Source organism: Lucilia cuprina, chromosome 2, assembly GCF_022045245.1.
Source record: "Lucilia cuprina isolate Lc7/37 chromosome 2, ASM2204524v1, whole genome shotgun sequence".
Classification (NCBI taxonomy): domain Eukaryota; kingdom Metazoa; phylum Arthropoda; class Insecta; order Diptera; family Calliphoridae; genus Lucilia; species Lucilia cuprina.
In genome coordinates, this window is record NC_060950.1 from 16917156 (window position 1) to 16929296 (window position 12141).

The 12141-nt window shown below is 33.8% G+C and overlaps 1 protein-coding gene across 4 annotated transcripts in view; it reads right to left on the reverse strand.

Annotated features, from left to right (window-relative positions):
- LOC111682254 overlaps nt 1–12141 on the reverse strand; it is an 81828-nt gene that overhangs the window by 25747 nt on the left and 43940 nt on the right. For all 4 annotated transcript variants that reach the window (XM_046945149.1, XM_046945147.1, XM_023444154.2 and 1 more), the window contains exon 2: nt 10299–11535. In XM_046945149.1, coding sequence (XP_046801105.1) covers nt 10299–10925 — 627 coding nt within the window. In that variant the 5' untranslated portion in view covers nt 10926–11535. The remainder of the gene's footprint in view (nt 1–10298; nt 11536–12141) is intronic.

Consider the following 12141-nt stretch of genomic DNA (forward strand, 5'->3'; position numbering starts at 1 on the left):
TAAAGGCTCCAATCTAACATTAAAACTTAGTCGGAGTGCTTGTCCGGAATATCGTACAAATATACGACACATGATCTTCTAAAGTTCGCTCAACTACAAGTATCGACTAGATCAGTAAACTTCTTCCCTCTAAAATGTAAAGTGCATTTAACAAACAGACGGACGGAGAAACCTGGGTAGATCATCAGGAATATATTTCTTAGGATCTACGAATGATCACGCTGCAAATTATTCGAATACCAATGAAGTCATCAATTTAGACATTCACTATAGAAGAGATACATTGACTACCACCAAAACAGCCGAATATTTATGTTGTGATGATCACCATCATCGTCATCATGATGTTCATTTGTGTAATCAAAATATGCATGTATGTATTTATGTATGAACAAAAATATGTGTTCTCTATGTGAATATGTATGTATGCAATTCCAATGTTATTATTGTTATTGTAAGTTGGATCAGTTACTCTATAGAGTACAGTACACTGTATATACCATATTATTGTTATTATTATTATTATTATTGTTGTTGTTGTTGTTGTTGTTGTGTACATTTTGCTATAGTATTGATGGTATGGCGCGCTGTTGATACTGGCAACAACATTCTTATTTACATACACAGACACACACTCGCGTAAAAACTTAGTGCGTCCCCATTTACTCTCAGTCAGTTTGTTTTGTGGTTCGTAGTATTTTGTAGTCATTTGGTAGTGGTATTTTACGCTGCATTGCATTGCATGTTGTGCATTCAGTCAAAAGAAAAACAATAACAGTGGAAGTTCAACTGTGAATTGTTTTGTGCCTGGTTGAGAGGAGTATGTGTGGGGGGAGGGAGGACGAGTTAGTTGCGTGGTTTAAGAAAAACGAGGTGAAAAATTCACCTAAAAAGAGAATGAGTATGAGAACTGAAGAGAGTTTGTATAGGGTTGTCGATTGTAATGGATAGAGCTACCAGGTAGGCGAAAGAATTATGTGAAATTTTTTAAGCTCAAATTTGGTATTTCGGAGCAAAAAATTGCCGTCATTACTGGAAATGGATCATATGTGTACTTCAATAATCTTGGAGGGTGGGGGAGTGCTGATTAATAACATAGATCATGAACGCCAATAAGTTTTGTGGAATTCTATGATTCCTTTACCTCCAAAGGTTTTCGAATCAATCACCCCTATCGGAAATCATCATTTCACGTGAAATGTGTTCCTTTTTCACTTTTTTCGTTCACGTAAAAGTCCCCTTGTTGTAAAATTTGTCGATGGAATTTTGTACACATTGAACAGCTGTTCCACACAAAATCAAATATTGTGAATGAATTCTTAAGCAATTTTCTCTTCGAGGGAAATGAACATTTTAAGGGAACAAAATTTTCACTTCTATTAGGGGTGAATATTCCATTATCTTTACTATTCCACTACAATGAAGACTGATACGCATATCGGCTTAAGCTTGCAAGCCCTTCAATTTTTTCTTTTGTATTGGAAGTTATCTAGTTTATGTTTTTACCTTTATCTTTAACTTTCGATTTCGCAGATTTACTCCCCTGGAGATTTGGGAGGGAATACAACCACACATCCTCATGTTATTTGGGTCTTCTGAAGTTTAAATTATGGAAGGTCGCCCAACGACACCACTTCCAGTAGGTAATGCTCCATTCTAAAACGGATAAGGTTTTCAATTTCTTTTTCATGTGATTGGTTTCGCAGTTAGATTCCAGAAGAGAACAGAGTTCATCTGACATCAACATTTCGGCATAAATGTATGATCCCCAGTGAGGTTGTTGTTGCTCGAAAGTATAAGCTACTTTCGTGTTAACACGCGCTTTCACTTGGTAAAATGTTATCGAAACCAATGGAACTGACTGACTTTAAAATCTCTCTTTGTGACATTTTCGACAATGTCTTCCTATTCCTCCTTCTCAGTAGAGGTTTGTCTTTAGAAGTTTTTTCGTCTAGCTTCCACTTTAGTTATAGGAATTGTTTCTCTTTGAAACCTCCGCCATCAAGCTCATATTTGATCGTTACCTTTGACTGCATTTTGATTCTTTAAAGCATTAACTTTTGGGAGTTCAAGTAATTTTTGAGTTTTCGATGTTTTAAAACTTAGTTTCCTAATCGTAGTTCCTTCCTTGTGGTGAGTGTTTATAAGAGATGTTATATCTTGAATAACATAACATCCCAGATATTCGGATCTATTTTCGATAAAAGCCTTATATACCGCGTAGTTTTCAATGTTCATGGAATCAGAAGATTCTAATTCTTAGGGTGGAAATGTGAAAATTATTTCTTAACTTTCTGCCTGACCAGTAATAGAGGTTTCTGTTAAGAAACTTTGTGTTAAGACCTTAAGATTTCGCCGAATTCATATCTTGCTCCGAAGGCTTTCATTGTAGAATGGGTGATGCCTTTAAGTTGTACTTACCCTCCATATGATTTTCCAAAAAAGTATCTCTTGTGAGTAGAAGTTAGTTTAAAGGAGGATGAACATATATATGAACATCAAATCCGGAGAAATACACCTAGGCCTCTGTCGCTCCTTAACCAGTGCCTCAGGTGGGAATCGAACCCACCACCTCCGGTCTACCAGACTAGAACTCTAACCACTAACCTAACGGAGGCCACTTTCAGAAACATTACACATTCTACTCCGGAAATTTCCTTTTCTTTTAGATCACAATGTTAAAAATACGTTCTTTGCCTTCTTAACATGGCGTTAGTTGACCATGTTTCCATTTTCAGTTTGCTAGTAGAGACCTTTCTCTGCTTTTATATTAAGCTTCACAATGCAAGCACTGAGTTCCTTAAGTATGTTATGTACCTTGTGATTATTTATTTCACATACGCCACGTAGTCAAAAGATTCGGATTCCCTGATTGGTCATTGATCCATTGATCTTGATCGCTTGCAGGAGCTTAGGAAACTTAACATGTTTGTGGATTTCCTATCAAAGACAATGTGCCAGTCGTGGAGTTCTCTTTATTGGGAAATTTATATAATTTTACATAGACTACGATACCCTTATCTACTGGCAACCCTATTAATGGGTGTATGAGTGAGAGTGTATGTATGTATGTTTTGGGAGAACCACAACAATACGAATGAAACACACTTTGCATTGCATGTGCAATATGAGCTTGTGTGTGTTTGTTATTCACTATGACGGTGACAACAAAAACAACAATAACGTTGATGATGGTAAGAGAACATGATGATGACGTTAGTATTGTAAACATTCATGTACATACATACATATGTATATATGTAAATATGTATGTCGACTTGTTTACTTATGTGTACGAAGGACAGGCGCATACTTTTGCGCGGGCTTATCATTGACAGCCAAAGAATTGAATGAAACGTATTTTTTCAGATTTTCATTTGTTTTTGTTTTTCTTCTTCTTTCTGTTATTACTTTTTTTGTTGTTTTGCTGTTCTTTTTTTGAATTTCTGCTGAAAAAATAACACGCATACGTAAACAAAAAACAAGTTTGAAATGAGAAAAATATACAATAAAATGTTATATGAAAAAGAAAAGCAAATGAAGTGTAGTATGTATTAGTATGTATTAAGTGGTATTGAAGTGAACCTTCCTCCTTATTTTTGCTTAAGGGAGGTCAATGGGTTTTTTAGTTAATTGTCCAGCTAATGAAGTGGAGTATGTGATGTTATTTTGCTAAATTTATTTTGTCATTTTATTACGTGGGTTAACATATAATTGGTTAAGAGGAAAAGTTAATGTGAAATGAATATTAATGGAAGGGTTGGTATGTTGGCAAACAGTTCGAATAAAGAATTTTCCGCTTTATTAGCGCAGTTAATAAGATGAATATTTGGTTGTAGGGGAGGTTTGCTTTCGTTGGAAACCTTGGTTATCTGGAATTAATTGGCCTTTATAACAAGTGTTATAAGGTCCAAGTTTTCTTAATTGCTAAAAATCAAGGATGAAACACATATTGGATTCATCTTGATCATCCGAACACGTTTTATAACTTTAGACTTCTACAGAAGATCAAAAAGCTTCAACTGAAGCTTTTTTTAGAGGATCAGTAACGATCGTCGAGAATTACAATATTTTTGACATGTTTTTGTTTCCAATTATGTGCATCTCAAGTGGATCCGTATGATTGTCAATTCAATTCTCTGTTCTTAGAGAATACGATATAATTCCTTCTTGCTCCTCGTTATGACAACTTTCGCATTAGTAATTTTACTCGAGATCCATTTCCAATTATGAGCGTCTTACGTGGATTTATGTGCAGTTCTATTGGGACTGTTAAACCAATCATTTCTCTTTTCTCAGTTCTCTTCTTTCTTCTCATTATAACAACTTCCACTGAAGTCATTGTACTCGAGATTCATTCTTCTGGCATAATTGCTAACTGCACCGTTCTTATCACTGCAAACTTGACCTACGACCTTCATACGGTAGACAAGTTGACCTAGAAGTTTGAACGTTTGATTTTGTGAGTTTGTCAGCTACACAATTTTCATGACAGTTGTTATGTCCAGGAATCCATATTGGCGTTATCCAGGATTGTTTTGCCGCTTGTTTACAACTTCTATCTAAAAGAAGACTTGATTCCAAATGTGAAAACAGTCATCAATTGTTCCGCTCCTCTAAAAGCCAATGTAAACATGCATTACAACATTGGGTTAGTTAGACTCAGATACTGAACTCCTCTCAGGAATTCGGATGAAGAAACGTTTATCGAAATTAGGTCTCATAACGTAATAGTTTACATTTAGATGTGAGTTTTCAAAGTGTTTTAGAATCCTGCAAGACCACGGACCACTTAGACCATTTAGTCAGATTGCATAAATAATGACAATTGGATCTAACCAGAGCACCAGATAATCTGAATCTGCCCGCAGGACTTGTTCTGGCTGGTCAGTTGGTCGAGGTTCCTTTGGGGTCCACATAGTGATTCAGTATGCTTTTTTACGCTTCGGGGATGTTCTTTGGTGTTGTTGCTATCTCAAAAGGATATATTAATGCTTGCTATGCGACTAATTGTCAGAGCAATTATTGAAATTGATTGACTTTGGAAATTCCTATTTCCTTTGTCGCATAGATCGGTTCATTCAAGATGGATCCCGATCCATTTTGTTAGGTATTTCGGACTACCAAATATGTCTCTATGTTTATGGCATCATAAGGGTGGTCATCTTCCGGTATATCCGGATTTCGATTTCACCTGATGTTGGGGTTCGTGATTGCTTTATACTTGTCGGGATGTACATTAGGCTTGAGCTTATGCACTCCACATTTGTGAATGTGATGCGCTTTCATAAAATTGAAAATGGAGTTAAGACCTTTGGGTTCAAAACCCCATTAATTACCAACTGTTCTCTTGTATGTTAATCAATCAAAGATATTCATATACCAGTTTACTGTGAATCATTACTCCGAGGTACTTCACATGATCAGTAGTCTTAAATTTTGTACCATTCTAGGATCCATTAATGGATCCAGTTGATAGTTTCAATGATACTATAGAGTTTCTTACTATTAAAGATATGAGGATCACAGATTCTGTCAAAGTTTCTAAGTTTAACCTTTAACCTATTATTTTAGCAACAAGACTAAAAGTTACCTTCCTCCTATGGTACGATGGGAGCTAATCCTATACCTAATCGTTCTGTTGATAGTTTCAATGATACTATCGAGTTTCTTACTATTAAAGAGAACGTGAAGGTTTGTTTCTGAAATGAGGATCACGGATTCTATCAAAGTTTCTAAGTACAACCTTTAATTATTATTTTAGCAAACTTCCTCCTAGAAGACACATTTAATGAACAACATGCTTAAGTATAAATTTGTCCTTGTCACTTTAAATAATTTTCAATTATTCCTTATTTATATACATATGTAGATGTTTATAGAACCGAACACACTAGAAATACTAATGACGCTATATGCCACAACAAATATTGAAAATATCATCTAAACATCATAATTAACAACATTACTGTCGTCATTATTAACAACATCATCACCATTGGCAGCAGCAACGCTAATATCATCATTAGTTTCATTTGTTTATTACTTTTTTTTGGAATTTTGGGTGGAGTTGAATCTCGGCACATTTGGTCTAATACATTGGGAATATGTATGTGCACACAAGACCACTTGGTTACTATTTGTTTTGATTTTGTTTCATTTACTTGTTGTTATTGTTATTTTTGCTGTTGCTGCTGCTATAGCTGTTGTTGTCGTTGTCTGTTTTTGTTGTCATATGGCAACATTTTGTTGTCAGTATTTAATGTTTTTTTCTGTTTTGTTTTGTTCTTTCTTTACACATGACCTCGTTCTAAAGTTTTCTGTGCTCCTGCTTATTGATGATGTTGTTTGTCAACAACATACTTTATTTTGCTAGAGAGTTCCTTACTTTTTACATTCATTCGTATGTACATCATTGTTATTATTAATAATATTGTTGATAATTATCATTATTATTGTCATCGTAATCAACACTCTCATTACCATTGTGATACTCAATAATAATAATAACATACATGCATACATAGAAACATATACATAAACATCGATACAACTGAGTATCTTAACCTTATGATTGATAAATATTTTATATTTTGCATTTGATTGGATGGAGTCTATAGGGGACGTATTTAATTTTACTTTTAAAGGGGGCCTTTATATGTATATTATGGTTGCATTTTGATCCTTAATATTTTATGATTTGTCACGAGTAGCGAAAATAATCTTCTTGCTCTTGATTTAATTGGTCTGGGGTCAAATGTTTTCTTAAGGTTTTGAAGGTTAAATTGATTTAGTCAAATACATAGTGTGATGTTAAGGCAGTTCGGGGATTGTTTAGAGAAGTTGTGATAGAGATAGCAATAGTTTGTTGTTAATAAGTTATTGGTTTGATCAAAGATCTAGACTTTATTGGGCATGTTGTACACTCCTTTACCAATGCCTCCGGTAGCACGTTTTTTCTGATAGCTGCTATAATTTATGACTACTGATCACATGAAGTACCTCGGAGTAATGATTGACAGTAAACTGAAATGTGAATATCTATGATTGATAAACATGTAACAGAGCGGTAGCTACTAGTCGGGGTGTTAACCCTAAAGGTATCAAGTGGATTTTCAAAGCATATTGCTTTATGATGTTATAATTGAAAGCGCATGCCACGCACGATAAGAAACATTATAATCTTCATCACAGGATCAATGAAGACTACTCCAGGCTCTGTTAATTGTAATGAATTGTAAAGATTACCAGCTAATATATAAGAGATTATTCTTATCATTAGTTATGTAAACTAACTAGATGGTCTAAGTGGTTCTTGGTTTGGTTGGACTCTAAAACACTTTGAAAACTTACATCTGAATGTAAACTATTACGTTATGAGACCCTTCTTCTTGATCTGGATTCCTGAGAGGAGCTCTTACTAACCTAAAATTGTAAGTGGAACAATTGATGGTGTGTTTTAGAATTAAAGATTTGGAATCAAGTCTTCTTTTAGACAGAAGTTGAAAACAAGCGGCAAACTAACTTATCACCTATCGGTTGATATACATATGTTCACGATCAAAAATCTAACGGCCGGTAATTTGTGAATGAGATAATGAGCAAAACAATCCAGGATAACGTCAATATGGATTCCTGGACATAACAACTGTCTGGAAAACTGTATAGCTGATAAACTCGCCAAATCAAATGTTCAAACTCCTAGGGCAACATGTCTACCATATGAAGGTCGTAGGTCAAGTTTACAGTTAAGTTTTTGCAGAGACACGAACGCAGTTATCGGTGCTATTAGCAATCATGCCTAAAGAATGGATCTTGAGTACAATTAATACTGCGGAAATTGTCATAATAAGAAGAAAAAAGAAACTATATCTTATTCTCCGACAACAGAGAACTGGCTGGTCTAAAAGACCCACTAGGCACCACAATCAGATAGATCCACGTGGCACTCACCTAATTGAAAAAAAACTCAACAAAAAGATTGTTATTGGTTCTATTTCTAGGCGATCGTTACTGATTCTCTAAATAAAGCTTCCGTTTAAGCTATTTCTTTGTATTAGTCATATTTAAAGCATGTGATCTTTTTAATCTGACAAAATTTCTCCAGATATCTTCTGTAGAAATCTAGAGTTATAAAAATTCTTCGGAAGATCAAGAGAAATGAAATGCAAACCTATGTGTTTCATTAAAACCTGCAGTAAATAAGTATTTGTTTTTCATCCTTGATTTTTATTTAGCAATTAAGTAAAACCGGTATTTTAACCTTCTCATTCTGAAGTCCTTCAGGGAGAAACTTTGAAAACATCTTTTACGCAAGCTAATTTCTCGCACACACACACACCCCAGTCAAGGTTTTTTTTGTTGCGCCATACAGGATTAATTCCATAAATTCTTTTATTGAGATTTAAATCGAGGAAAAAAACAATATCCGACAACAATAAAATGTGTAAAAACACAATAACCCTCAAATACGCACACATCATAAGAAGTATTTGTTTACATTTTCATCAACGAATGCTAAAACAAAAACAAGTAAAACGAAACCACACTCCATTAAAACCCATGATGGGGTTTGGGGCTTGCACACAAACACTTGTACAAACTCATCATCATCATCTTCCTTGTTCAATACTTTTAGCCAAACAAACATAAATACACAACACATCCATACATACATATGTATGTATGTATTTCCATACACGTAGCCTTCATCGTTGTGTTTTTCAAAACAACTAAATACCCTTACAAAATACTACAACAAATAATGAATAACAACAACACTACTAAATTTTACGTGTACTACGTATAAGTACTCTCTTTTTTTAAGTTCTGTTGTTGTTCATACTCAATATATACTTGAATGAAATAATAAACAAAAAAAAATAAAAACGACTACAACAACCACATCAACTAAAGGAAAAGAAAAAATATAAATAAACCAAAACAAACAACAAAAAACTATATACAAATTATAATTTTCCCCCCAATTTTTTTGTTGTTGTTGTTTTATTTTTTACCTTCATATCTAGTACTCGCCTCTACCTCATCTTCCCCTTCTCAAAAGCATAACATGCAGTTTTTTTTGCGTTTAAATGCACTTGTTTGTTACGTTTAGTGTTGATTTTTAGTTTGTATTTTATTTTCAGTTGTTTTTTTACAATGTCATTTTACCTACTCTTTTGTTCACTCTTTACTCATACTCTTGTTGTTAAAATATTTCTCTTTTCTAGTTGTTTTCATTGATATAAAAGTTGGAAATGTGAAAAAAAAGTAGTCAAGACAGAGTTTGAGGAACTGCCTTTTGTAAATTTGTGATATTTTTCATCGCACAGTGAGACTAAAGCAAGAAAATGTAGCAGGTCCCCTATCTATCTATCTATCTATCTATCTATCTATCTATCTATCTATCTATCTATCTATCTATCTATCTATCTATCTATCCATCTATCTATCTATCTATCTATCTATCTATCTATCTATCTATCTATCTATCTATCTATCTATCTATCTATCTATCTATCTATCTATCTATCTATCTATCTATCTATCTATCTATCTATCTATCTATCTTTTCTAAATCGTTGCACTGTGCATTGTTAATTTCGGTTAGAATTTCAATACAACATAAAAAATTGTTTTTCTTTAAAAGAGAAAAACAATTTTTTTTATTAAATTGTGTACATCATTATTAGAGTCTGTGTATTTCGTTGTGTCTGTGTCAGTTGTTGTTTTTTTAAATTCTTAACATAATGAGAACAGATAGGAAGACAGGGCAAAAAAAATTAATATTCAAAGAAAATTTAAATAAAGTCAATGAATTCTTATCAATGACACTGCAATTAAAGTAAGCAATTAGGGGGTAGCTGGGTTATGATGATTGTACTTACCTGCAAACTATCGGCTGTAGTCAGGAAACCCAGCCATTTCAGAGACTTATAGGGTAAACCTGAATTAGACACTAGCTGACTTTTTGGAATTATTTGGCTCTATATGATCTGGATTTAATAATCCAGATCATTAAAGAGATCAATCTTCTGATGTCGAATGACTGTTAAGTTTGTAATTTGTTTGATAGCACGTGATAAATTCTTTTACGGTTTATGTCTCCACTAAATACATACTATCTTTAGCTACTAGCTAACTATCCCTTAGCTAACACATTTTTTCTCGTATGTTTTATTTATTATGATAAGAATGCAGAAAGATATAAAAACATAAAACACAAAAAAATATGTTTAATTGAAATAAAAATAAAATAAAAACGAAATATTTTACTCTCAACAAAAACTATTACTCACCGCGCCAAAATATTTCATCTCTTTACTTTTCATTCTGCGATGATGTGATGTTGTTGGTGCTGCTGCAGCAGCTGTTGAGGTATCATAACCGGCAGCAGCTAGACCATTTAAAGCAGCTGCAGCAGCGGCTGCTGCAGCATGGTGATGATGATGACCATTTGTTGTAATGCCACTATTACTGCTGCCACTGCAATTCATGCTTACATTTATGCCACCACCACCCCCTGCAACACCACCTCCACCGCCAGCTATACCAGCCGCTAAAGCACTGGCACTACCACCACCCGCCTCCATAAAGTCGAAACGTTTGAAAGCATACCACTTGGAGGGATTCGGCTGTATGCCCTGATACAATTTGACCAACATTTTGTGTTTCTCTCGTCTGTACTGGGTTAACAAGACATTCATTTTGCGTTCGACCTCAGCCTTGCTGCAGCCAAAGCGTTCAGCAATTTCCGACCATGCGCGAAAGCGACACAATTTATCTTTGTACTTGGGATCGGCACGATTCCACAGTTCGGTATGTGAGCGATATTGTTCGATAAGTTCTAGAGCATCATCATTGGTCCATTCCATGATTTTCGTATGCATGAGGCTGTTGCGCAAAGAGGCCGGATTGAAATTCATCGAGAGCCGCCGCAGGAGACAGTTTATTTACTTTTTATTGTTGTTTTCTGTTTATTCCAACTTTTTAGACTTTGTAATTGAGCAGACGAATTGTTAAGAGAATTTATCGTGTGGTGGGTTTTCTTTTCTTCCCCACTGACTTTCAACTAGAGTTGGATTTGCAAAGAGATATGTGGTGATATGCTATTTCTTTTTTTTCTGTTATTATTTGATTTCTACTTTAAATGTTGTATGTGGATCTTTTTAACAGGTATATTGAATATTTATTCATTTGTTTGTTTGGTGTTTTGCTATTTTTTATTTTATTTTTTTCTACAAGTTGTATTTTAAGTTGTGTTCCAGTATTTCTTTGTAGACTTATCAAGGAATGTTTTTTGAAATGCTGTAATAAATTTGTAACAGTTTCTGCAGCATGTTGATGATGATTTCTTTCTTATTTTGTTATCTTTACTTTATTTGTGTGTTTTTGGAAAAAAGTCTTTTGGTTTATGTTTTTCTTGGTATTTTTGTTATTGTTTTATGTTTTAAAATTGAAGAATTTTCATTTGATACAAATCGATTCTTTGTTTTAAGGTTGTTGTAGTTGTTGTGGAGATTTATTTGGTTTATGCTGGAAGTAAAGAGAGAAAGTTGTAAATTAAATGAAATGTTTTGCTTAAAAAATCCATATCTTGCTAATAAATTAATTTGAGTTTATACTAACTAACTAACTGACTGACTGACTGACTGACTGACTGACTGACTGACTGACTGACTGACTAACTAACTAACTGACTAACTAACTAACTAACTAACTAACTAACTAACTAACTAACTAACTAACTAACTAACTATCTAACTAACTAACTAACTAACTAACTAACTAACTAACTACCTATCTAACTAACTAACTAACTAACTAACTAACTAACTAACTAACTAACTAACTAACTAATTAACTAACTAACTAACTAACTAACTAACTAACTAACTAACTAACTAACTAACTAACTAACTAACTAACTAACTAACTAACTAACTAACTAACTAACTAACTAACTAACTAAGTAACTAACTAACTAACTAACTAACTAACTAACTAACTAACTAACTGAGTAAGTAACTAACAAACTGAACTAGAAATGAACTAGAACTGAACTAGAACTGAACTAGAACTGAACTAGAACTGAACTAGAACTGAACTAGAACTGAACTAGAACTGAACTAGAACTGAACT